At 66.7% G+C, this 25,362-nt stretch overlaps 2 protein-coding genes across 7 annotated transcripts; one reads left to right on the forward strand and one right to left on the reverse strand.

Moving 5' to 3' along the window:
• The first annotated feature begins 447 nt into the window (after nt 1-447).
• G6PC3 (glucose-6-phosphatase catalytic subunit 3) lies at nt 448-3,360 on the forward strand. Its single transcript, XM_072028748.1, has 4 exons — nt 448-586; nt 1,504-1,622; nt 1,713-1,854; nt 2,842-3,360. Exons 1-4 carry the CDS (start codon nt 516-518, stop codon nt 3,200-3,202), a joined length of 693 nt encoding a protein of 230 aa, XP_071884849.1. The 5' UTR covers nt 448-515; the 3' UTR covers nt 3,203-3,360.
• A 2,419-nt stretch (nt 3,361-5,779) lies between these two features.
• On the reverse strand, nt 5,780-25,302 carry HDAC5 (histone deacetylase 5). 6 transcript variants are annotated; one of them, XM_072028743.1, is made up of 25 exons: nt 25,212-25,302; nt 19,576-19,778; nt 18,056-18,176; nt 16,731-16,845; nt 16,443-16,570; nt 15,731-15,862; nt 15,529-15,641; nt 14,194-14,313; nt 13,273-13,492; nt 12,439-12,617; nt 11,210-11,488; nt 10,584-10,734; nt 9,597-9,730; nt 9,383-9,503; nt 9,231-9,280; nt 9,033-9,140; nt 8,279-8,334; nt 8,064-8,151; nt 7,853-7,972; nt 7,670-7,767; nt 7,463-7,581; nt 7,241-7,374; nt 6,897-6,981; nt 5,948-6,089; nt 5,780-5,840 (listed from the first exon to the last, which is right to left on the reverse strand). In XM_072028743.1, the coding sequence occupies exons 1-25, from the start codon at nt 25,285-25,287 to the stop codon at nt 5,801-5,803; spliced, it is 3,132 nt and encodes a 1,043-aa protein (XP_071884844.1). In that variant the 5' UTR covers nt 25,288-25,302; the 3' UTR covers nt 5,780-5,800. The 6 variants fall into 6 exon arrangements, with proteins under 6 accessions (XP_071884844.1, XP_071884845.1, XP_071884846.1 ...); XM_072028744.1 differs by having other exon boundaries at nt 14,194-14,310; nt 18,056-18,179; XM_072028745.1 differs by having other exon boundaries at nt 11,210-11,476; nt 18,056-18,179.
• Nucleotides 25,303-25,362: the final 60 nt, after the last annotated feature.

Consider the following 25,362-nt stretch of genomic DNA (forward strand, 5'->3'; position numbering starts at 1 on the left):
CCCCCAAAACCCCTTTCCCCCTGTTCCCACAGAACCCCACAATCCCCGTGCCCCCCAAACCCCCCACAATTCCTGTGTCCCCGGGGAACCCCACAGTCCCTGGGGTCCCCACAGAACCCCACAGTCCCTGGGGAGCCCCACAATCCTTGTGTCCCCCAGATTCCCCATATCCCCAGGGACCCCCACAGTTCCTGTGTTCCTGGAAAACCCCATTCTGTGGCCCTGGGGAACCCCACAGTCCCCAATACCCCAGGACCCCACAACCCCATGTACCAGCCCCTGTGTCCCCAGGGACCCCACAATTCCTGTGTCCCCAGGGAACCCCAAAGCCCCTGGGTCCCTGCAGAACCCCACAGACCCTGTATACCCTGAGACCCCAGGGGTCGTTTCCCCCCCCAGGGGTCATTTTTCCCCCTAAAGGGCCATTTCTCCCCCCCCAAGGGTCATTTTCTCCCCCCCGTGTCACTTTCCCCCCCCGGGGGGTTTTCCCTGCAGGCAGCCCCTCTGGGCACTGTATGATCACGGGCGCAGCGCTGTGGCCGCTGGTGTCGGCGCTGTCGGCGCGGGCAGCCCAACGCTACAGGAGGTGAGGGGGGGTCGGGGGGGTCCCAGGGGGTCCCCAGGGGGTCCTGAGCTCCTTTAGGGGGAGGGGGCATGCTGGGGGGTGGTTTAGGGTGGCTCAGGGGTTTGGGGGGCTCGGGAGGTGCTCGCCCCACTCACCCCACAGCCCCGAGGTGAGTCCTGGGGGAACTCAAGAGGGTCCTGGGCACCTTTGGGGGGGGACATGGCGTGGGGTGGTTTTAAGGTGGTTTTAAGGTGGGTTTAGGGTGGTTTGGGGTGTAGGGGGTGGCTCCGGAGCCCCTTGCCCCACTCACCCCGCAGCCAAGAGGTGAGTTTTGGGGGACCTCAAGAGGGTCCCAAGACCCTTTAGGATTGGGACATGGCACAGGGTGGCTTTAGGGTGGCTCTGGGGTGTCGGGGTGGCTCAGGAGCTGCTCACCCTGCTCGCCCATAGCCCCGAGGTGAGTCCTGGGGGAATTGGCGAGGGTCCTGAGCACCTTTAGGAGAAGGGGGGCATGGCACGGGGTGGCTTTAGGGTGGCTCCGGGGTGTCGGGGTGGCTCAGGACCCTCCTGCCCCGCTCACCCCACAGCCTGGAGGTGAGTCCTGGGGAACTTGGAGAGGGTTCTGAGCACCTTTAGGAGCAGGACATGGCATGGGGTGGCTTTAGGGTGGCTCTGGGGTGGCTCAGGGTGTCGGGGTGGCCCTGAGGTGGCTCTGGGGTGGCTCGGGGTGTTGGGGTGGCTCAGGACCCTCCTGCCCTGCTTGCCCCATAGCCCCGAGGTGAGTCCTGGGGGACTTGGAGAGGGTCCCAAGCACCTTCAGGAGTGGGACATGGCACAGGGCGGCTCTGGGGTGGCTCGGGGGTGTCTCAGAGTTTCAGGGTAGCTCTGGGATGGCTTTGGGGTGGCTTTGGGGTGGCTCAGCGCCCCCCACCCCACAGCCCAGTGGTGCGGCTGCTCCCGGTGGTGGTGTACGTGCTGTTCCTGCTGGCCGTGGGGCTGTCCCGCGTCTTCGTCCTCGCGCACTTCCCGCACCAGGTCCTGGGCGGCATCGTGGCAGGTGAGCGGGGTGGGGGGGCTTCCCCTCATCCCCTACATCCCCCCCCCCGGTGCCGTCCCCGCACCCCATAACCCCGTGGTGGCCCCGCAGGCATTGCCCTGGGCTGGGGGCTGCAGGCTTGTCCCCCCCCCGCGCGCTCGCTGCGTTTCTACGGCGCCACCGCCCTGGGGCTGCTGCTGGGGGCCCTCGGCCTGCACCGCGCCATGGGGGCTGCCGGCATCGACATCGACTGGTGAGAGACCCACGGGGGGGCACCACGGGGCCTGACCCCATAGGGCGGGGGCACCACGGGACCCCACCCCATAGGGCGGGGGAACCCCGAGAGCTGACCCTGTTAGGGTAGGGGCACCCCAAGATCCGATCCCATTAGGGTAGGGACACCCTGAGATCTGACCCCATAGGGCAGGGGCACCCTGAGATCTGACCCCATAGGGCAGGGGCACCCCAAGATCTGATCCCATTACAGCAGGGGCACCCCAAGGTCTGACCCCATTAGGGTGGGGGCACCCCGAGAACCCACCCCATAGGGCAGGGGCACCCCAGGACCCAACCCCATTAGGGTTGGGACACCCCAAGATCCAATCCCATTAGGGCAGGGGCACCCCAAGATCTGACCCCATAGGGCAGGGGCACCCCGAGATCTGACCCTGTTAGGGCGGGGGGCTCCCTGAGACCCCACCCCATTAGGGCAGGGAACACCCCGAGGTCTGATCCTATTACGGCAGGGGGGCACCCCAAATGTCTGTCCCACAGCTGCCCCACTGGGGGGAGCTCACCCCCATATCTGATCCCATTACAGCGGGGGGGGTCACCCCAAAATGTCCACCCCACAGCCCGGGGGGAGGGCTCATCCCAATACCTGACCCCATTACGGCAGGGGATCACCCCAAGATCTGTCCCCAAGCTTAGAGAAGAGCTTACCCCAATACCTGACCCCCAGATTTACAGGGGGCTCACCCCGAGATCTGACCCCATTACGGCAGGGGGCTCACCCCAAATACCCCCCCCCCAGTTTAGGGGGGCTCCCCTGAGATCCAACCCCATTACAGCAGGGGGCTCACCCCAAATCCCCCCACACTTCCCAGGGGCTCCCCAACCCCCCCAGAGCATTTCAGACAACACAACCCCCACACACCCCCTTCCACCCCCCCACTTCCCCCCCCCATCCCCCGTTTCCCCCTCCCCCTTCTATTTTTGGGGCAAATCCCCCCTTTTTCAGGTCCATCCGCCTGGCCACCTCGTGGTGCTCCAACCCCTCGTGGCTGCGCCTGGACACCCGGCCCTTCGCCTCCGTGTGCCGCGACGCCGGCAGCGCAATGGGGCTGGGGCTGGCCCTGAGACCCTCCCGCTCCCTTTCTGGGGGGGTCCAGGACCTGCCCCCCCCCCATATGAGGGTTTTGGGGGCCCTGTTGGCTTTGGGGGTGCTGGAGGGGCTGCAGTGGGTTCCCGAGCCAGGGTCCGAGCCCCTGTGGTATGGGGTCGCCTGCCTCAAGCACGCCGCGGGGCCCTGGCTGGTGGCCGTGGCCCTCCCCAGGCTGCTCCGAGCATTGGGGGGCCCCCCCCGGCCCCCCCCACGCTGAATAATTTGGGGAGGTGGGCAGCGACCCAAAAGGCGCCGTCATTATCCCCCCCCTCCCCACTCCTGGGGTGGGGGGTGTGGGTATGGTTTCCCTGCGGCGCCCTGCTAAGCTGGGGTGGCACCTAATGGCCCCCCCCCAAACACTCCTGGGACCCCCCCCATACACTCCAGGGACCTCCCCCAAAAAATTTGGGACCCCCCCCAACCTTGGGACCCCACCCCAAACCCCAAGGATGCTCCCCAAATTGGGCTGCCCCCCCATCCTGTAGCAGTGACCCCAGGGCCCCCCCCCCAAATTGGGGGCACCCCCATACACTCCAAGGACCCCCCCAACCTTGGGACCCCCCCCAAACCCCAAGGATCCCCCCCAAATTGAGGGTGCCCCCCCATCCCACAACAGCGACCCAAGGGGCACCCCCAAAAGCTCCCACACCCAATTCCCCCCCCAGTTTCTCCCAGTTTAACCTAAGGGGGGGGGGGGCAGGTCAACATTCAACCCCCCCCAACCGCTTCGCACCCCCCCTGTCCCCCCAGGCCCCTTAGGAACAGAATAAAGGCACCGTTACCAGCCCCAAATCCTCCCCAATTTTTTTTTTGGGGGGGGCACCGGGTGGGGGGGGCGGGTCAGACCCAGCTGGGGGCGGACAGGACGTGCCCCCCCCCGCCCTGCTGTGCCCCCCCCCCCTCGGTGGCACGGCGGAATATTGCCAGAAACAGCTTTATTTGTACAAGGACCAACGCGGGGGGGGGGGGGTACAAAATACGCAGCCGAGAACCACAGCGAGAGCGGGGGGGGGGGGGGGGGGCAAGGGGGGGGGCACACGGTGAGGGGGGGGGCTCCTGCCCAAAATACAACGGCCTCACTCCCCGGGGGGGGGGGCAGGACCCCCCCCCCCATGGCCCCACCAAGTTCCACCTGCATCAATCCAAGGGGGGGGGGGGACAGAGCTGGTGCCCCCCCCACCCCAAAAAGAGGTGATTGGAGGGGGGGGGCAATCCCCTAAAATTTAGGGTGCCCCCCCACCCCAAAAAGAGCTGATGGGGGGGGAATCCCCCCAAATTTAGGGTGCCCCCCCCTCCACATCGCTCCAAGGGTTGGGGGGGGGGCAAACAGCACCGGTGCCCCCCACCCCATAAGGAAATGATGCGGGGGGGGGGGCCCGGTCCCCCAAAATTTAAGGTGCCCCCCCCCAACCCCCAAGCAGCCCCCCCAGGGGGCAGCGCCCCCCCACCCCCACACGCACACAGGGAGCGAGGGGGGGGTAACGGGAGGGGGGGCACCCCGAAGCCCCCCCCCCCAATAATTTACAGCCGAAGCCCCCCCCCGCCCCCCCCCCCCGCGGCCGGTGCGACCCGTTAAAAAAATACTTATTAAATAATACATCTGTAATAAAATTATACCTTTTGTCTTTTTTTTGTCCTTTTTTTTCTCTTTTTTAAAGCTAAAATCGCTCCGAGTCCCCCCCCCCGCCCCCCCCTTCGGCTGGTGAAGTAACAGGAAAGTGTGTTTTTTTTTTTTCCTTTTTTTTTTCCTTTTTTTCCTTTTTTTGTCTTTTTTCCTTTTTTGTCTTTTTTTCCTTTTTTTGACTTTTTTCCTTTTTTTTTTTTTCTTTTTTTGTCTTTTTTTAATCCCCCCCAGGACCCCTTTATGCACGGCGGGGGCGAGCCCCCCCCAGCAAAATACAAAGCCTTGGTCACAGGGGAGGGGGGGCAGGACACGGTGGGGGGGGCTCGTCCCATGCTTGTGCAGTCTCCCAAAAATATATAGTGAAATTGGGGAAGAAAACCCCAAAAATTAAAAAAAAAAAATCGGGGGGGGGGATAAGGCAGTAAAAAACAATGAAAGGCACAAATTATTCCCCACCGCCCCCCCCGCAGCACGGAGGGGGGGGGGCGGGTGCTGGAGGGGGGGAGGAAAAAAAAAGGGTGAAAATGAGGGGAAAAAAATAAAAAATTATAAATTTGGGGAAGGCTGCGACCGGGACAGCCCCGGGGGGGGGTGAGGGGGGGGTGGCACCGCTGCTGCACGAGACACGACCGCAAACACCGCGGGGGGGGCACAGGACAGGGGGGGGGTGTTTTTTGGGGGTGTTTCTCTGCTTTTTAATAGAAAAAGAAATATTTTCCTCTTTTTTTTTTCTTTTTTTTTTGTATTTTTCCTCCTTCCCGGGTTTCATTCCGCTGCAGGATTTTTTTTTTGATTTTTTTTTTTTGATTTTTTTTTTTAATTATTTTTTGGATTTTTTTGTATCATTTTTTTGGTTGATTTTTTTGATTTTTTGTAGTTTTTTTTTTGTTGTCGTTTTTGTTTTGTTTTTTTTTGTCATTTTTTCATTTTATTTTTTTATTAGCTTTTGGTCGTCTTTTTGACCTTTTTATTGTTTTTTTTTGTGTGTTTTTATTTTTTTATTTTTTGTTTTATTTTTTTAATTTTTCTGCTTTTTTTTTTAACCATTTTTGGCTTTTTTTGACATTTTTAAAATATTTTTTTAATTATCATTTTTTGGCTTTTTTTTTAATTTTTTCTCCGTTTTTTTTTTGTGTGTTTCCTCTTCTCACCTCCCCCCCCAATAAAAATGGGGGACAACCCCCCCCCCCCTCACATCACGGGCTCGGCCTCCATCGGCTCCTCCGCCGACCTGCGCGGATGGATCACGGGGGGGGGGTTAAAACAACTCCAGGCCCCCTCCGTGCGCCCCCAAAAGTTGGGGGGTGCCCCCCCCGTGTCCCCCCCCCCCAAATTTACCTGGGGCTGGGGTCTGCGGCCCCCACGGAGAGCAGGGCGAGGGCGCTGACGGTGGCGGCCTCCTCGGCCTCCCCGGCCTGGGCCTCGCGCAGCGAGCAGCCCACCGCCGCCCCCGGCCGCTTCAGGGCCCCCCAGTGCTGGCCTGGGATGAAGTGTTGAGGGGGGGGGCACCCCCCCAAAAAAAAATGGGGTAACACCCCCCCAAAAATAAGGGAGCCCCCTCCCGGGATGGAGGGAGTCTGCTCACAGGGATACGGGGACAGGCCGGAGCTGAGGGGGGGGGGGGGAAATAGGGCCCAGGGGTGCCCCCCCCCGCACAGACACCCCCCCCCCGGGACCCCCAGGTGCGGACACAGAGCCAAGGAGCCCCCCCCATGGGGAGGACGGACCCAGGGACCCCCCTCAGAGGAAGGAAGGACGCAGGGAACCCCCCCAGGATCCCAAAGGAGGGTCTGGATCCAGGGGTCCCCCCCCCCCCAACAGAGACCTCCCCCGCAGGGACCCCCCTGGTGTGGACAAAGCCCCAGGGACCCCCCCCTTTAGAAAAAAAGATTCAGGGACCCCCCCCTTGCACCCCCCAGGGTGGGGACAGCCCCAGGGACCCCCCCCCAGGAAAAGCAGCCCCAGGGACCCCCCCATGACAAGCACAGCCCTGACATCCCCTCCATGCCCCCCCCCAATTACCAGACCAGGCCCCGGGACCCCCTCACGCCCCCCCCATGCAGGGACACCCCTGGGGACCCCCCCATGTGTCCCCCCCCATGGTGAAAGCAGCCCCCTGGTCCCTTCCCCAGCAGGGACACCTCCCCCAGGACCTCCCCCTGAACCAAACCTGGGTTCACTGGGGACCCCCCCAGTGACCTCCAGCCCCCCCTGGGGACCCCCAAACCCCACCCCAGGACCCCAAATTGCCCCCCCCAGGACCCCCAAATGCCCCCCCCGGGCTCACTCTGGATCTCGATGACCTTCTCCAGGGTGGCCACCGCGTTGACGTTGGGCTTCTGCTGCAGCAGGGATGGGTCCAGGGGCTCCAGCTGGGGAGGGAGCCACCATCAGGGACCCCCCCCCCCAAAAAAAAATCGACCCCAGGACCCCCCCCATAAAAAAAAAACACCCCAGAATCCCCCCCCCCTTGCTGCTTCCCCCCCATCCCCAACAAGGGGAAACCGAGGCATGGCGCAGCTCCGGCCCGAGCGCACGGGGAAACCGAGGCAGGGGGAGCCCCCCCACCCCGTGGGGGTGTCGGTGGGGTGGGGGGGTCCGGGGGGGGGTCCGGGGGTGCCCCCCCCGTACCTCCAGCCCCAGCAGGGCGGACACGCAGGCCTCGGAGGCGTCGCAGATGGCCGTCAGGTCATGGCCCCCCTCCAGCGCCAGCACCACGCGGCCGCCCGCCAGCGTCATCAGCTGCTTCGTCAGGTGGCCAAAACCTGGGGGGGGGGGCACCCCAAAATTATTGTTTTTATGTGGGGGGTGACAGGATGGGCCCCCCCTCAAAAAAAAAAACCCTGTGCTCACACTTGGCGGTGACCGAGTAGCCCCCCAGGGGGGACAAGTGGCCCTCCACCGCATCGAAGCCAGCCGACACCAGCACCACGTCGGGGGCGAATTCACGGGCGATCGGCATCACCACGGTCCTGGGGGGGGCACACACATTACGGGGGGGCTCAGGGCACCCTAAAAATGCCCAAACCCCCCCACAGAACCCCCCCAAAGCCCCCCCACCTGAAGGCGGTGAGATACTCCACGTCGCCGATCGGGGGGTCCACGCCGCCCGTCCAGGCGATGTTGATGTTGAAGCCCACCCCCAGCCCGCTGCCCACCTGCACGGGAGGGGCCGTGAGATGGGGGGGGGGGGTGATATAAAGGTGGGGGGGGGCACAATGGGGTGACCCCCCCACCCCACACCTCCTCGGGCGCCCCGCTGCCCGGGAAGAAATTGCCGTCATCGTAGCGGTGCAGGGAGACGTAGAGCACGGCCGGGTCGCTGTAGAAGGCTTGCTGCGTGCCGTTCCCGTGGTGGATGTCCTGAGGGGGGGGGCATGGGGTGGGGGGGGTCACACACAGCCTCAGGACCCCCCCCCGGCCCCATCCCGGGGGTCCCATCCTGCCCCCTCACCCAGTCGACGATGAGGATCCGACCCACGCTCAGCTTCTGCTGCAGGAGCTTGGCCGAGATGGCCACCGAGTTGAAGAAGCAGAAGCCCCTGGGAGGGGGGGGACACGGGGTGAGCACAGCTGGCACCCCCCCTAAAATCCCCCCCCAACCCCAAAATTCCCCTATTCAGCCCCAAAATCCCCCCCCCCGGCCCCAAAATCCCCCACCAAACTCACATGGCCGTGGACTCCTCGGCGTGGTGCCCCGGGGGGCGGATGACGGCGAAGCCGTTCTGCGGGGACAGGGGGAGCAGGGTGGGTGCTGGCACCCCAGGGGGGGGCACACGGGGGGGGCTGCAGGCAGCGGGGTGCACGAGGGGGTGCACAAGGCTCGTGCACGTGCACAAGGCTCGTGTGAGCGTGCACCGGTGTGAGCATGCCCAAGCATGGTGTGCACACATGCACTGGTGCCAGCACCACGTGCAAGCCGTGCACAGAGCCGTGCACAAGGAGCGTTGCACCACCACGTGAGCGTGCAGCAGTCACACACACACGTGCACGAGGCCACACCACGCCCCCAGCTGAGCACGCACGAGGGTGGTGCACGCATGTGTGAGCGTGCACAAGTGGCACCGCCCCACCGGGTGAGCGTGCAGCACAGCCACGTGCATGAGGTGCACAAGGGTGGCACACACACAGGCGTGCATGAGCAGCACCGCACGGCCACGGAAGCGTGCACAAGCCCAGCACGTGCACAACTGGGTTTGCACGAGCACCACCACGCACTCTGACACACTGTGCACACCCACAGCAGCTTGCACAAGTCCTTGGCACAGCGTGCACGAAGCCGGTGCGCGCGCACACACAAGCATGCACGAGGATTCCCCCCTCCCAGCTAACCCAGCGTGCAAACGAGCACCGCCAGGCGTGCAAATGGGCACGAGGAACACCGTGCCCCCCCCTCGTGAGTGTGCAAGAGCCCCCCCCTCACCTTGATCTCCCCCGCGGCCACCTTGAAGGCGAGCTCCAGCAGGCAGCCCACGGCCATGCGCACGGCACTGGACGAGTGCATCTCGTTCCACACCGTGTCACTGTCCACCTGGGGGGGGGGGGGCATGCACTGGTGACCCCGGGGAGGGGGGGGGCACACCACCGTGCGTCCCCCCCCCCCATTTTTCCCAGCACTCACCCCGATGCCCCCGCACGGCAGCACGGCATACGTCTTCTGGCCGATGGGACCTGGCGGAGCAGAGCGCGCCGTGATGGAGAGGGGGTGGCGGTGGCGGGGGTGGGGGTGCCCCCCCCCTCCCCAAAATGACCCCCCCCCGGCCCGACACCCACCCAGCAGCTTTTTGCTGTCCAGCTTCTGGCGGTTGAGGGGGCTGGTGCCGTAGAGCAGCGCGTGGTGCTCCGAGTGCACCGCCTGGATCTCCTCCAGCGTCGCCTTCCTGCCTCGGATGCGCTGCGGGGCGAGGCGGGGGTGAAGCCCCCTCCCCAAAATAACGAGGTGGGGGGGGACACACGCATCGCTGACCCCCTCCCGGTACCTCCTCACCTCGCACTTGCCCAGCAGGCCGGTCTCCTGCAGCCGGGACCAGATGCTCTGGATGCGGCCGGCGTGCTCGGGGTGCACGTTGGTGTTGCCGCAGGTGCACTGGTGCTTCAGCATGAAGGTGTCGTACACCACGCCTGGGGGGGGGGGGGGCGCATGTGGGACCCCCCCCCCCACGGAATGGGATTCCACCCCCACAAGCCCCCACGGACCGGGATTTCAGCCCCCCCCCGCCCCGTTCACCTCCCCTCGCACCGGCATCCTGGGGGCATCCCAGGGGATGGGGGCATCCCGTGGGAGGGGGATGGAAGGGAAGGAGGGGGGGTTTCCAAAGGGGGGGGCACCCCAGGATCACCCCATGGTTTGGGGAACCCCATAGGATAGAGATAACCCGAAGACCACCAGGAGATAGGAAACCCCATAGGATGCAGCCACAGAATGGGACAGGGGCACCCCCATAGGGCAGGGGCACCCCATGGGATGGGGGCACCCCCGGGACCACCACGGGAGGGGAACCCCATGGGATAGGGGAATCCTAAAGACCACCGGATGGGAAACCCCAAAGGACACAGCCACTGAGTGGGACAGGGACGACCCCATAGGATAGGGGGACCCCATAGGACCACCAGGGGACGGGGGCATCCCATGGGATAGGGGCACCCACTATAGGATGGGGGCACCCCTGGGACCACCAGGGAAGGGGACACCCCATGGGATGGGGGGGGGGGCACCCCACAGATCAATGGGGCACCAAGAAATGGGGCACCCCATGGCACAGGGGGCACCCCGTGGGACGCAGCCACCCCACGGGTATGGGGGCACCCCACAACGGGACACCCCATGGGACAGGGCCCCCCCCCCGAGGACTCAGCACCCCATGGGACCACCAAGAAGGGGGGCACCCCACAGGACCGGGGACGCACAGAACCCCCCCCCAAAAGCACCCCAAAAAGCCGCAGCCCCCCCCCTATATAACACGGGCCCCCCTACCTGTAGTGAAGAGGTGCTTGGGGGGGGCGTCGGGGGGCTTCACGCTGGGGGGGGACGACTGCGTGCGGCCCAGGGCGGTGTGGGGCAGCGCCAGGAGCCCCAGGGGGGCCGCGGGGTACAGGGGCAGGGGGGGCAGCGCCTCGGGGAACACCTGGGGGGGGGGCAGACCCCCGTCAGGGTGCCCCCCCCCTCCTCCAGGATGCCTCTTTCTTGATGGAAAGGGGTGGGGGGGGTGGGAAGGGAAAGGAGGGGGGATGGGAAAAGGGGGGGGGCAGGAAGGGGGGGGCGTCTGGGGGGGGGATGAGTCACGGCGGGGGCCGCAGGGGTGGGGGGGGCGGCGCGGGGGTGGCGGAGCCGGGAGGACGGCGGGGGGGGGATGAGTCAGAGGGCCCGAAGGCAGCGCTGCGGCAGCGGGGGGGGGGCGCAAACAGGGGGGGGGACGGGGGGATGCGGCTGGCCGGAGAGATGGTGGAAAGGGGGGGTGCAAGGGGGGGGGGAGTAAATTGGGGGGTGTTTGAGCAAGGGGGGGGGGGAAGAGGTGATTGGGAAAAGGGGGGGTGAAAAGGGGGGGTGTGCAAAAGGGGGGGGTGCTCAAGTAAATTGGGGGGGGTGCAAAAGGCCCCCACCTGCTTGTAGGTGACCCCCAGCTCCGTGACCTCGCTGCCCCCGGGGGTCTCGGCCTCGTCCCCGCTGTCCCCCGGCTCCTCGGGGGGGGCCCCGCAGCCCTCGGGGTCCTGCGGCTGCTCGGGGGGGTCCCCAGCATCCGGGGAGGGGAGGAGGCGGAGGGGGCCGGGGGGGGGCCCCTCACCCCCCGGGGGGGGCTCCTGCTGCTCCGTCAGCTCCTCCTCGGTCTCCTCGGGGTGGGTGGGGGGCTGCCGCGCCAGCTCCCCCCCCTGGGGGAGCAGCTGGGGGGGCAGTGAGGGGGGTGGGGGGCACCCAAAGGGGGCTCCCAGCACCCCCCCCACACATCCCTCATCCCTTTCCGTGCCTGAAGTGCGCCCCCACCCCCCATCCTGTGCCCCCCAGCCCCACCCCATACCCTGTGCCCATCCTATGCCCACCCCACACCCCTTACCACCCCCCCCAACCCCCAAACCCTGTGCCCACCCCATTCCTACCCCACACCCCATGCCCACCCTATACCTGCCCTATACTCACCCCACTCAACCCTCAAACCCTGTGCCCACCCCATACCAACCCTATACCCAATGCACACCCCAAACCTGCCCTACACCCACCCCACACCCCCCTACCCCATACCCACCTTATACCCACCCCATGCCCTACGCCCACCCCATACCTGCCCTATACCCCCCATGCCCACCCCATAACCACCTTATACCCACCCCATACCTACCCTACATCCCCCCATACCCACCCCACACCCCGTGCCCACCCCCTACCCACCTTATACCCACCCCACACCTGCCCTACACCCCCATGTCTGCCCTATACCCCCCCATACCCACCCTACAGCCCCCCATACCCACCCCACACCCCATGCCCACCCCACACCCACCCTATACCCACCCCCTGCCCTATGCCCACCCCACACCCGCCCTATAACCCCCATACCCACCCCATACCTGCCCTATACCCCCCCATACCCACTTTATACCCACCCCACACCTGCCCCATACCCACCCCACACCCTGTGCCCACCCCATTCCCTATGCCCACCCCATACCCGCCCTATAACCCCCATACCCACCCCCACTCCCCATGCCCACCCCATACCTGCCCTATACCCCCCATACCCACTTTATTCCCACCCCACACCCTGTGCCCACCCCATACCCGCCCCATACCCACCCCACACCCCCCTGTGCCCCCCCCATGTGCCCCCCCCCCGTACCTTGCCCTGCTGGGCCTCGTAGTGGTGCTGGCGGGCGCCGTGGGGCAGCGCCTGGGGGCTCTGGGGCAGGGGGGAGGACTGCGTGCGGCTCAGGGGCCGGTGGCGGGGCAGCTTGGGGGGCCCCCGCGCGCCCCCCCCGCGCTCCCCCGTCACCAGCGGAGACTGCCCGTGCAGCGGCACTGCGGGGGGGGCACGGCACAGTCACGGGGGGGGGGCACCGGGACACCCCCAGGGGGGTGGAGGGGATCCCAATGATGCACCCAGAGGGATGGGGGATCCCTAATGACACCCCCAGGGGGATGGGGGGGTCCCCAATAATGCCCCCAGGGGGATTGGGGGGGGTCCCAGGGGGGTGGGGGGTCCCTAATGATGCCCCCAAGGGGACTAGGGGGGGGGTCCCAGGGGGATGGGGGGGTCCTGATGATGCCCCCAGGTGACACAGGGGGAAGCAATGATGCCCCCCCAGGGGGATGGGGGGTCCCCAATAATGCCCCCAGGGGGTTGGGGGGTCCCTAATGACACCCCCAGGGGACCAGGGGGGTCCCCATGATGCCCCCAGAGAGACGGGGGGGCCCAATGATGACCCCAAGGGACTGGGGGGGTCCCCATGATGCCCCCAGGGGATTTGGGGGGTCCAAATTATGCCCCAAGGGAACCCAGGAACCCGGGGGGGGGTCCCCAGTGATGCCCCCAAGGGACCGGGGGGGCCCCCAACGATGCCCCCAAGGTGTTGGGGGGGGGGTCCCCAAGGGGCCCGAAGCCAGGAGGGGAAACCAAGGCAGGGCCAGGCACGAGGTGGGTTTTTTTTTTGGGGGGGGGGGGGGGGGGGCTCACCGGCGATGAGGGTGCTCTGCTGGCGCGCCTGCTCGAGCAGCAGCACGTGCTGCAGGAGGGATGCGGGGCCGGCGGGGGGGTCTCCTTCCAGCGCCACCCCCAGCAGGCAGCCGGGGATGGACGAGGTGCTGAGGAATTTGGCGCTCAGAGCCCCCCCGGGGCGCAGCGCCCCCACCGCCGGGCGCTCAGCCTCCGCCTGCGGGGACAGCTTGGGGGACGCCTGTGGGACCCCCCCCGCAAAAAAAAAAAAAAAAGAAAGAAAGGGGAAACTGAGGCACGCGGCGGCCACACGCTGAGCACAAAGGGTGCAGGGTCCCCAGGACACCCCTAAGAGACCCCAGACCCCACTGCCACCCCCCAAAGGGCAAGGGGTCCCTGTACCACCCCCCTGCCCCCCCCCGGGGCATGGGGTCCCTATGCCACCCCTAAGGGACCCCAGAGCCCTGTGCTGCCCCCCTCCTCCCCCCCCCCAGTTGTGGGGTCCCCATGCCACCCCCAAAGGACCCCAGAGCCCCTGTGCCACCCCTACGGGACCCCAGAGCCCTGTGCCACCCCTCACGGGGTATAGGGTCCCCATACCACTCCCAAGGGACCCCAGACCCCTGTGCCACCCCCAAGGGACCCCAGACCCCCATTCCACCCCTTAAGGGACCCCAGACCCTATGCCACCCCCAAAGGACCCCAGACCCTCATGCCACCCCCCACGGGGTATAGGGTCCCCATACCATCTCCAAGGGACCCCAGACCCCTGTGCCACCCCCAAGGGACCCCAGACCCCTGTGCTGCCCCCCCCCAGTTGTGGGGTCCCCATACCACCCCAAAGGACCCCAGACCCCCAATACCACCCCTAGGCAACCCCAGACCCCCCGCGCCACCCCATATGGGGTGTAGGGTCCCCACACCACCCCCAGCCCCACTCACGTTGCGGTGCGGGGCGGTGGCGGTGCCCTGCAGCCCCAGGGAGATGTTGGGCAGGGAGGGGGAGGTGTAGAGGCTCAGCTGCCCCTCCAGCGCCAGCGCCCGCGGCTGGGGCAGCAGCTGCTGCGGGGGGGGGGGCACGGCACGGTCAGGGGGGGCCCCCCCAGCACCCCGGGGTGCCCCTACCCGGTGACGCAGCCCCATGCACCCCCACCATGTGCACGCTCTGGTGCAAGGTGTGCACACGTGTGTCCCCCTGAGTGCGCACACGTTTGCGCCCCCCCATGTGTGCACGTGCTGCCTGCACACACCCCCTGAGTGTGAACGCCCCCCCCTCGGCACACGCACCCTGAGCGTGCACCGGCTGCGTGCTCCCTGATGGGTTGTGCACACCCGGTGTGCACGCACTGAGCACACACATGGTGGTGGTGGTGGTGTGCACGCCGAGCACACGCGTGCTGGCTGCTTGCACCACGGGTGTGCACAGCGAGCACCCTGCCCTTGCACACCTCCACGTGCACACCTGCACCGAGCGTGCACACGCATGCAGACTGCTTGCACCACGAGTGTGCACTGATCGTGTGCACAGCGGGCATGCCAACCTCACGCCTCTGCACACACACACGTGCATCAAGTGTGCGCACGCTGGCCATGCACTCACCACGAGCATGCACAGTGAGCACCCCAGCCTTGCACCTCCACACACACACCAAGTGTGCACGTGCATGCTGGCTGCTTGCACCATGAGTGTGCACTGACTGCGTGCACGTGCACAGCAAGACCCCAACCTTGCACACCTCTGCACACGCATGTGCACTGAGTGTGCAGGCACTGGCTGTGTGCTCACACTGAGTGCCACGGCTGCACACACCTCAGCACCCCGAGCACGCACACTAACGTGTGCACGGCGTGAACACACCTGATCACACTCCTGCACCCAGTGTGCACCGATGTGATCACACTTGTGAACCCAGCACGCACACACAATCACACTCCTGCATGCAGTGCTCACTCCTGATCACACTCATACACGTGCACCCCCTCACACTCCTGCACCCAGCGTGCACACACGCCATCACCCTCATGCACCCCACGTGCACACACCCGATCACACTCATGCACCCCGTGCACACACGGTCACACCCGTGCACCCAATTTGCACACCCCCACCCCCTTGTGCACCCCCCGATCCCCCTCACGCACCCCAAGCACACGCGTGTGCACCACCAAACCCTCCCTGCACGCCCCCCATGCACCGAGCACCGCGACGCACACACACACCCCCTGAGCACACCCCCAGCGCACACGCGCGTGTCACCCCCCCAGCCCCCCCCGTACCTCGGCGTGGATGTTGGGCACGGAGCCGGTGAGGCCGTTCTCGGCGATGGCACCGTGGGAGCTGTTGGGGGAGCTGGGCCCGGAGCCGGGGGCACTGCTGCACACCGAGGACACTGCGGGCACGGGGGGGGCACCGTGGCGCGGCCCTGCCTCGGTTTCCCCGGCCGACATGACCCCCCCGGACCCCCCCGACCCCCCCAACCTGTGATCTCGACGGCGCGCTTGCGGAAGGTGCTGAGCACGGCGCCGTCCTTCCTGCGCAGCAGGGGGCTGCTCCGGCGCTCCGCCACCTTCTGCTTCAAGCGCGAGCGCACCTTCAGGTTGGGCTCCGACGCTGCGGCACCGCGGGGGGCGTTAGCCCGGCACGGCCCCCCCCCCCCCCAAAAAAAAAAAATGTTTGACCCCCCCCCATTGAGTGTGACACCCTCCCAAAATGTGCAGCTCCCCCCTCAATGCGCACGCAGCCCCTGATGTGCGTGTGCGCCCCCCAACGCGTGCAGCCCCCTCTCCACGTGTGCCCCCCTCCCACATTTTTATGTCCCCCCCCATGTGCGTGCCCCCCCCATGTGTGCACACTCTCAATGACCCCCCCCTCCATTGCATGCACATCCCCCAATTTGTCGCCCCCACGTCTGTATGCCCACCCCAACGTGCCCCCCCCAACGTATGCGCCCCCCATGTGCGCACCCACCCCATGCATGTGGCTCCCCAATACGTGCCCCCCCCCAATGCATATGCACCCCCCCAATGTGTGCATGCCCCCCCCAACACGCGAGGTCCCTCCCCAACATGCGTGCCCCCCATGTGCACCCCCCCCATGGGCGCAGCCCCCCTAGGGCATCCCCCCCATGCGTGTGCAACCCCCCAATGCACGTGTGCCCCCCCCAGATGTGTGCCCCCCCCCCGGTACCCACCGGTTTTGCGCAGGGGGAAGTCATCCCGGCCGTCGTAGGTGCCGAGCAGCGGCACTTTGTAGGACGGGGGGGTCCCGGGGCTGCCGGTCTGGGGGGGGGAGCTCTGGTCCAACGAGGTATGGTGAGCCCTGGGGGGGGGGATGGGGGGAGAGGGGGGGGGGGAGAAGCGCCCGCTAGGCCGGCTGCGTGTGCCCCCCCCCCCCCCCAAAAAAAAAAAAAAACACCACACCCCGCCCCCGGTGCCCCCGCTGCAGGGGAGGGGGCTGGGGGGGGCTGGGGGCCACCTACCAACATTTGGGGTGCTGGGGGAGGGAATGGTTGGGGGGGGCAGCGCCCGGCTCCTTGGCCTTGCTGAGCAGGAACTCCTGCAGCTTCAGCTTCACCTCCGTGCTGGCGATGGCGCCTGGGGGGGGCACACGGGGGGGGGCAGCATGGGGACACCCCCCCCCTGCTGTGCTGCCCCAGCTCCAGGACCCCATTGATGGAGCCGCGGCACCCCCAGACCCCAAAACTACCCCAGGTATGCAGCTGGTGCCAGCCCCTATAAGGTGCCCCCCCCCGCCCCTATATTGCACCCCCAGCCCCATAACTTCCTCCCTAGTCCCTATTACACCCCCAGCCCCATAATCACCACCCCCCAGCCCCTATTACACCCCCAGCCCCAATACCTTCCCAGACCTGTAATTGCCCCCCCCAGCTCCTAATATTCCTCCAGCTCCTAATACCACCCCAGACCCTAACACCATTGCAGCCCCATAACTGCCCCCCCAGCCCCTAATAGGACCCCAGCCCCTAATACCCCCCCAGTCCCCCCAGCCCCTATTGCGCCCCCAGTCCCTAACATCCCCAGCCCCTAAATATCCCTTCATCCCCTATTGCGCCCCCAGCCCCTTAAGTGACCCTCAACCCCTAATAACCCCTCCAACCCCTAATACCCCCCCAGCCCCTAAATACCCCCCAGCTCCTATTGCACCCCCAACTCCTTAAGTGCCCACCCAGCCCCTATTATTGCCCTAACCCCTATTACCACCCCCAGCCCCTAAACATCCCTTCAGGCCCTATTGCACCCCCAACCCTTTAAGTGCCCCCCCAACCCCTATTAGAACCCCAGCCCCTAATACCCCCCCACCCCTAATAGGACCCCAACTCCTAATACCCCCCCCAGCCTCTTAAGTGACCCCCAGCCCCTAATACCCCCCAGCCCCTAATACTCTCCCAGTCCTGTAATTGTGCCCCCAGTCCCTAATACCCTCCCAACCCCTATCCCCCCCCAGCTCCTATTGCACCCCCAACCCCTAACACCCCCCCAGCCCCATAACTGTGACCCCGACCCCTAATAGGACCCCAGCCCCTAATACCCCTCCCAGTCCCTAAATATCCCTTCAGCCCCTATTGCACCCCCAGCCCCTAATGCCCCCCAGCCCCTAATACCCCCCCAGCCCCTATTGCACCCCCAACCCCTTAAATGCTTACCCAGCCCCTAACACCCCCCCAGCCCCATAAATGTGACCCCAACCCCTAATAGGACCCCAGCCCCTAAATATCCCTGCAGCCCCTATCCCCCCCCAGCCCCTAATACCCCCCCACCCCCGATACCCCCCCCCCCCGCTCACAGTCTCTGCCCCTGTCCTTGCGGCCGTGCAGCTGCTCCAGGCGCTGCTGCTCCAGAGCCTCCTGGCGCTGCCGCTGCTGCTCCAGCTCCTGCTGCCGCCGGGCGGCCAGCGCCTCCTGCTGCTGCTGCGGGGAGGGGGCGCGCTCGGGGACCCCCCCGAATATGCACCCCCCCCTTAAGACCCCCATACCCTCCCCAAGACCCCCCCCAACTCCCATCATACCCCCCCCAAGACCTCCCATACCCTCCCCCAAATAAACCCAAAGCCCCCCAACACTCCCCATAGCCCCCCAAGACCCTCCATACCCCCCCAAAATAACTTTAGAGCCCCCCAAGCCCCCTTAAAACCCCCATACCCTCCCCAAGATGCCCCATACGCTCCCCAAATAACCCCAAACCCTCCCCGACACCCCCCAACTCTACTCATACGTCCCCCAAAATAACTTTAAAACCTCCCATACTCCCCTCAAGACCCCTCCATTGTCCCCCAAATAACCCCAAACCCTCCCCAACTCCCCCCCCCAAGACCCCCCATAACCCCCTCAAGACCCCCATACCCCCCCCAACACCCCCCATCTCCCCCCAAAGACCCCCCATAACCCCCCACAGCCCCCCAAATAACCCCAAAACCCCCCAACTCTCCCCCCCAAGACCCCCAACTCCCCCCCAACCCCTCCCATAACCCCCACACCCCCCCAACAGCCCCCAACTTCCCCCAAAGACCCCCATACCCCCCCAAATACCCCCAAACCCTCCCCAACTGCCCCCAACACCCCCCATAACAACTTTAAAGCCCCCCCAAGCCCCCTTAAACCCCCCCATACCCCCGCAAGACCCCCCCAATAACCCCCAACTCCCCCCAAAGACCCCCCATACCCCCCCCAAATAACCCCAAACCCTCCCCAACTCCCCCCCAAAGCCCCCTATAACCCCGCCCAAGACCCCTTCCCCCCCAACACCCCCCATACCTCCCCAAATAACCCCAAACCCTCCCCGACTCCCCCCCCAAGACCCCCCATAAGCCCCCCAAGACCCCCCATAGCCCCCCAAATAATCCCAAAGCCCCCCAACTCCCCCCATACTACCCCCCAGGACCCCCATAACCCCCCATCTCCCCCCCAACACCCCCCGACTCCCCCCCATACCCCGCCAAATAACCCCAAACCCTCCCCGACTCCCCCCCAAAGCCCCCTATAACCCTCCCCAAGATCCCCCATACCCCCCCAACTCCTCCCCAAAGCCCCCCAACTCTCCCCAAACCCTCCTCAACTCCCCCCCAAGACCGCCCTAACCCCCCACAACTGCCCCCAACACTCCCCATAACCCCCCCCAAAATAACTTTAAAGCCCCTCCAAGCCCTCTTAAACCCCCCATACCTCCCCCAACACCCCCCAACTCCCCCCAAATAACCCCAACCCCCCCCCCAACTCCCCCCAAACCCCCCCCAACTCCCCCCATACCCCCCCCAAACCCCCCCATCACCCCCCCCATCACCCCCCCCGTGCCCCCCCCTGCACCCACCTGGAGGTGCTTCTGCAGCTGCACCTCGTGCTGGCGGGTGAGGTGCTCGTGCTGCTTCTGGAACTCAGCGAAGAGGCGCTGCTTCTGCAGCTGCTGCTGCTGCCGCAGGGCCTCCAGCTCCCGCTGCAGCTGCCGCTCCCGCGCCGCCGCCAGCCCCCGGCGCCCCCCGCACGCCTCCACCGCCCCGCCGCGGGCATCCGGGCCTGGGGGGGGCATGGGGGGGTTATTGGGGTCAGGGGGGTCATGGGGGGTCGTAGGGGTCACGGGAGTAGGGGTTGGGGGGGTTATGGAGTCATGGGGGGGGTCACGGGGGGTCGGGGGGGGTCGTAGGGGTCATGGGAGTAGGGGTTGGGGGGGGTTATGGGGTCATGGGGGGGTATGGGGGGGTCATGGGGGTCACAGGAGTAGGGGCTGGGGGGGTTATGGGGGATATAGGGGGGGTCATTGGGAGTCGGGGGGGTCATAGGGGTCATGGAAGTAGGGGTTGGGGGGGTTATGGGGGTGCTAGGGGAGTTATGGGGGGGGTCATGGGGGTCACGGGAGTAGGGGTTGGGGGGGGTTATGGGGGGGTATGAGGGGGTCATTGGGGGTCGGGGAGGGCATTGGGGTCATGGGAGTAGGGGTTGGGGGGGTTATGGGGTCATGGGGGGCCTATGGGGGGGTCATGGAAGTAGGGGTTGGGGGGGTTATGGGGGTCCTAGGGGGATTATGGGGTCGTGGGGGGGTCATGGGGGTCACAGGAGTAGGGGTTGGGGGGGTTATGGGGGGTATAGGGGGGTCATTGGGGTCAGGGAGGTGTTGGGTGGGGGTCGTAGGGGTCACAGGAGTAGGGGTTAGGGGGTTATGGGGGGTATAGGGGGTTATGGGATCATAGGAGTGTGGGGGGGTCATGGAGGTCACAGGAGTAGGGGTTGGGGGGGTTATGGGGGTCCTAGGGGTGTTATGGGATCATGGGGGAGGTATAGGGTCATGGAGGTGTGGGGTCATGGGAGTGGTGCAGGGTCATGGGGGGGTCATGGGGGGTGTGGGGTCACAGGAGTATGGGCTGGGGGGGGTTATGGGGGCGTTATGGGAGGGTGTGCAATCATGGGGGGGGTATGGGGGGAGGTTAAGGGAGGGGTTATGGGTCACAGGAGTAGGGCTTGGGGGTGTTACGGGGTCATGGAGGTAGGGGGTTGGGGGGTTATGGGAGTGATGGACGGATTGGGGGGGTCACGTGGTTTGGGGGGCAGTTAGTGGGTCCCAGGGTAGGGTGGGGGTTATGGGGGTCGGGGGGGGGTCCAGCAGTAGGGGCAGGTTACTGGGGGGGGGGTTATGGGGTGGATTGGGTGGCGCAGGGGTGGGGGCGGTTATGGGGTGGCTGGGGGGTGCCCTAGGGATGGGGACAGTCGGGGGGGAGGGGGGGGGCAGCTGGGGGCACGCTTATGGGGACAATTTTGGGGTAACCGTGGCACGGTTATGGGTGCCATCCCCCTGGGGGGTGAGGGGGGGGCAGCTGGGGGCTCCTTCAGGGCTGGGGGGGGGGCAGCTGGGGGCTGTTGGGGTGGCCGGGAGCACACTTGGGGGGCGTTTTGGGGAGGGGGGGGGGCAGCAGCAACCAGCCCGGGGAGCAGCCACAAAGCAGGGGGAGCAGGGGGAGCACCAAGCCCCCCCCTGCAAAGAAAACCCACAGCCCCCCCCCCCTCCGAAACTGGGGAGTGGGCTCAGCTCCCCCCCCCCCCCCCAAACACCACCGGGGGGGGGGGCACAGGACCCCAACCCCAGGCACAGCAGCGGGTGGGGGGGTGATCCCCATACAAGTGGGGGGGGCACACATGATGCATGCTGACGCCCCCCCCCCCTTTTTGCCCCCCCACCCCTGTGCCCCCCCCCCCAAGCACACTGGGACAGCCCCATGGACGTCACCACACTGGGACTGCCGTGCCCCCCCCCTCCCAGTAACAGACCAGTGCCCCCCAGCACCGACCAGTACACACCAGTTCCACCCCCCCAGGGTAAAAGGGGGGGGGGGGGCAGCAGCCTGAGGGGGGTTAAAAATAGCGGCGGGAGGGGCCGGGCACGGCCAAGGCTGCATTTAGGGCACCTCTGAAGTGGTTTGGGGCTGGCGGGGGGCCACCGACCCCACCCGGGGCTGGGCCTGGGGGGGGGGGCACAGAGCCCAGCTGCACCCCCGCAGTGTCCCCCCCCCCGTTAAAAAATAATTAAATAAATCAACAGAGCCCCCCCCAGCTGCTGGGTGCAACACTGGGGTCCCTCTGGGGACCCCCTGCAATTGGGGGGGGGGGAGCAGAGAGTGCCCCCCCCCAAATGTCCCCATGGGGTGCCCAAAATTGGCAGGGGGCAGCCGGGAACCCCCCCCCCTTGGGACCCCCCCCCCTTGGTGCAGGCATTGGGATTAGGGCCGCACTAAGCGGCTCGGGGCGCTAAAAATACCGGGGTATTCCTGGACATCACAGGGGGGCGGGATGGGGGGGGGTCACAACTGCCCCCCCCCAGGTGGGGGCACCCCAAAATTATTCCCCATGGGGGGGGGGGGGGGCAGAGAGCCTGGTGCCCCCCCCCCAGCACTGCCCCATGGGGATGCTCGGGTGCGCAGCGCCGCCTGTCCGGGGGGGGGGGCACAGCAAAAAGGTCCCAGATTTAATTGGGGGGGGGGTCCTGGTGTTGCCCCCCCCCCCCCAGCACTCACCTGCAGCGGGGAGGGGCGGCGTGGAGGCTGGGCGTGGGGCAGGAGCTCCAGGGGGGGCTCGCGGCCGGGCCCCCCCTCTGTGGAGAGAGGGGTGCACCCTGCTGAGAGCCCCCCCCCGGGGCTGGGCACAGGGACCCCCCCCCAAAAAAAATATATATAGGGGGGGGCAACAGGATAACCCCCCCTAAAATGGGGGGGGGAGTTGGGGGTGATGCGACCCCCCCACAGGCAAACAGAGCATGGGGAGGAGGCATAAATGGGGGGGGGGGGGGGGCATACCAGGACCCCCCCCCCCCCCCCCCCCCCCGCCATGCAGGACCCCTCCCCCAGCCCCTAATTAATTACCGGGGCCGTTAATCCGCATCAGGACCCAAATCCCGGATTAGCCCCCGACCCCCCCCCAGCTAAAATCATCACCCCCCCCCCCCCGCCACCCCCCCCACCCACCAGCACACACCGAGACCCCCCCCAGGCCCCCCCCCCCAAACCCCCAGGACCCCCCCCCTTTTATTCTAAGAGGGGGTCCCCAAACCCCACCGCAACCCCCCCCAGCGGGATGGGGACCCCCCCCTCCTAATAATGGCCCCCCCCCTTGCATCGGGGACCCCCCCCCAGTTCCCACCATGGGTGTCGGATGGGAGGGGGGGGGCCATGCGTAACCCCCCCCCGCGGGCAGCGCCACGTTTATTTACCGGCGCCGATCCCACCCCCGCCTTTTAATAGCCGGGATATTTATGGGTGCCCCCCCCTCCGGTGCCCCCCCCCCCCCTCTTTGCCGTGGGGGGGGCGCTTTGGGGTTTGACGTCAGCGCGGCTATTTCGGGTGCCGCGGCGGGCAGGGGGCCACGGGAGCCAGCCCACGGCGCTATGGGGCGGGATATAGGGCCGGGGGGGGGGCACAATGCATGGGGGGGGGGGCACATGCATGCTGAGTGTGCCCCCCCCCAGGGGAAACCGCTCCAGGGCCATAAATAGCAGCGGGACCCCGGGGGTCCCCGGGGCTGTGCCTCAGTTTCCCCACTGACCCCCCCACAAAAAAAAAAAAAGCCCCCCCCCAGGTAATTCGTTTTAGGATTAATTTATGGGGTGGTGGGATGGGGACCGTGGGGGGGTCACCAATGTGCCCCCCCCCCCAGGGGACCGGGAATGGAGCCGTGCCTCAGTTTCCCCACCCACCCTGGGGGGGGCACAGCCTGTCCCACGTGGGGGACCCCCCCACAGCCCCCCCCCCCCAGGGGATGCTGTGGTCCCCAGAATGCCCCCCCCCCCCCGCGTGTCCCCATGTCCCCCAGCCCCACAGCACCTGAATTTCTTTTTGGGGGGGGGATGAATGAAAGGGGGGGCTGCTCAGAGAGCCTGAGTGATGGGGAGATGAGGGGACCCCCCCAAAAAAAATAAGGGGGCATGGGGCACCCCCCCAGCACATTGGGGACCCCCCCACTAAATGGAGACACGAATGGGGACCCCCCCAGCACAATGAGGCATGAATGGACCCCCCCAAGAAAATGGGGGGACACAGGGACCCCCCCAGTGCAATGGGGGGGGGACACGATGGGACCCCCCCCAGCACAACAGGGACTCCCCCATGCAAATGGGGGCACATTGAGCCCCCCCAGGGGCAAAGAGCAATGGGGGGGGGACACAGGGACACCCCCAAAGCAGTGGGGGGGGCACACCAGGACCCCCCCATGCAGTGGTGTCCCCCCCCCCCCAAGCAATGGGGCCACGGGCCCCCCCCCCCCAGCACAAGGGGGCCCCAGGTACTGGCTGCGAGGCGCGGGGACGATGCCCTGCATGGGGGGGGGCACCCCCCCAAGTGACCCCCCCCAAAATATGTGTGTGCCCCCCCCCAGCTCTCACCTGCATCGCTAGGGGGGTCCATGGTGGCCGGCGGGTGCCGGCGGTGCCGGGGGGGCGCAGAGAGGCCGAGGCTGGGGGGGGGCGAGCGAGCGGCGTCCCGGGGGGGCCGTCAGCAGCGCGCGGGGGGGGGGGGACCCTGCCCGCGGCCAGCGGGAGCCCTGCGGGACCCGGGGGGGGTCAGCACCCTGTGGACCCCCCCCTTCTCAGCACCAAACCCCCCCCACATTTTGGGGTCCCCCCAATTCATCCGCACGCATCTGTTCCCATGGCCCCCCCACGATAAAATGGGGGGGGGGGGGATGGAGGAGCATGGGGGGGCCCTGGGGGGGGGGGGGCCCGGCCGGCAGCGTTACACAAGGCTCTGCAGCACGCGGGGGGGGGGCGCAGCACGGCCCCAAAGCGCTGCCCCCCCCGGGATGTGAGTGGGGAGGGGGCCGCACCCCACGCGGGACCCCCGGGGGGGGGGCAAAGGGGGTGCGAAGCGGTTCGGGGGGGGGCCACGCTGGGGCTGGCCTATGCCCCCCCCCCCCAGCCGATGCTGCTGCTGCTGCCCCCCCCCGCTCGCACCGGGCCCGTGCTGCGGAGCCGCCGCGCTGGCGCACGGCCCCCCCCCGCCCCCCCCCCAAACCATTCCCCAAGGGAACGCGCACCCCCCCCCCCAATAATACAACCCCCCCCCGCATTACACAGCCCCCCCCGAGCTCTCACGGCCCCCCTCTATTGCATGCCCCCCCCCCCCCGGCTTCCCAGCCCCCCCCCTCATTGCACAGCCCCCCCCCCAGCATTACACATCCCCCCGCGTTGCATAGCCCCCCCCCTCCACGAGCAGCCCCCCCGCGTTATCCTGCCCCCCCCAGCATTACACAGCCCCCCCCCGGCTCCCCAGACCCCCCCCCAGCATTGCACGCCCCCCCCCCTTATTGCACCCCCCCTTTATTGCACGGGCCCCCCCCGGCCCCCCCCTCATTGCACGGCCCCCCCCACGTTGCCCCGCTCCCCTCCCCGCATTGCACGGCCCCCCCCGGCTTCCCAGGCCCCCCCCGGCATTGCACGCCCCCCCCTCGTTGCACGCCCCCCCCCCCCGGTACCTGCGCCCCTCCCGGCCGCGCCGCCCGCCGCCCCGCCATCTTCGGCGCCCGGCCCCGCCCGCCCCGACAACAACATTCGGTGACGTCACTCGCCGTCACGTGACGGAACCCTGTGCTAAAAATAGCCTCGACCCCCCCACACCTCCCCCCC

Source organism: Anas platyrhynchos, chromosome 28 (assembly GCF_047663525.1).
Source record: "Anas platyrhynchos isolate ZD024472 breed Pekin duck chromosome 28, IASCAAS_PekinDuck_T2T, whole genome shotgun sequence".
Classification (NCBI taxonomy): Eukaryota; Metazoa; Chordata; class Aves; order Anseriformes; family Anatidae; genus Anas; species Anas platyrhynchos.

What these genes read in the sequence shown, in the direction of transcription:
- G6PC3 (XM_072028748.1), top strand. Translation starts at nt 516, where the DNA reads ATGATCACGGGCGCAGCGCTGTGGCCGCTGGTGTCGGCGCTGTCGGCG. An exon ending in CCTGGGCGGCATCGTGGCAG is followed by an intron (nt 1,623 to 1,712) that starts GTGAGCGGGGTG and finishes GTGGCCCCGCAG; the next exon opens with GCATTGCCCTGGGCTGGGGG. An exon ending in GCCGGCATCGACATCGACTG is followed by an intron (nt 1,855 to 2,841) that starts GTGAGAGACCCA and finishes CCCCTTTTTCAG; the next exon opens with GTCCATCCGCCTGGCCACCT.
- HDAC5 (XM_072028742.1), bottom strand. Translation starts at nt 25,287, where the DNA reads ATGTTGTTGTCGGGGCGGGCGGGGCCGGGCGCCGAAGATGGCGGGGCG. An exon ending in CCACCGCCCCGCACCGCAAC is followed by an intron (nt 13,493 to 14,193) that starts GTGAGTGGGGCT and finishes GGGGTCCCACAG; the next exon opens with GCGTCCCCCAAGCTGTCCCC. An exon ending in TGCCGTGCGGGGGCATCGGG is followed by an intron (nt 9,141 to 9,230) that starts GTGAGTGCTGGG and finishes CCCCCCCCCCAG; the next exon opens with GTGGACAGTGACACGGTGTG.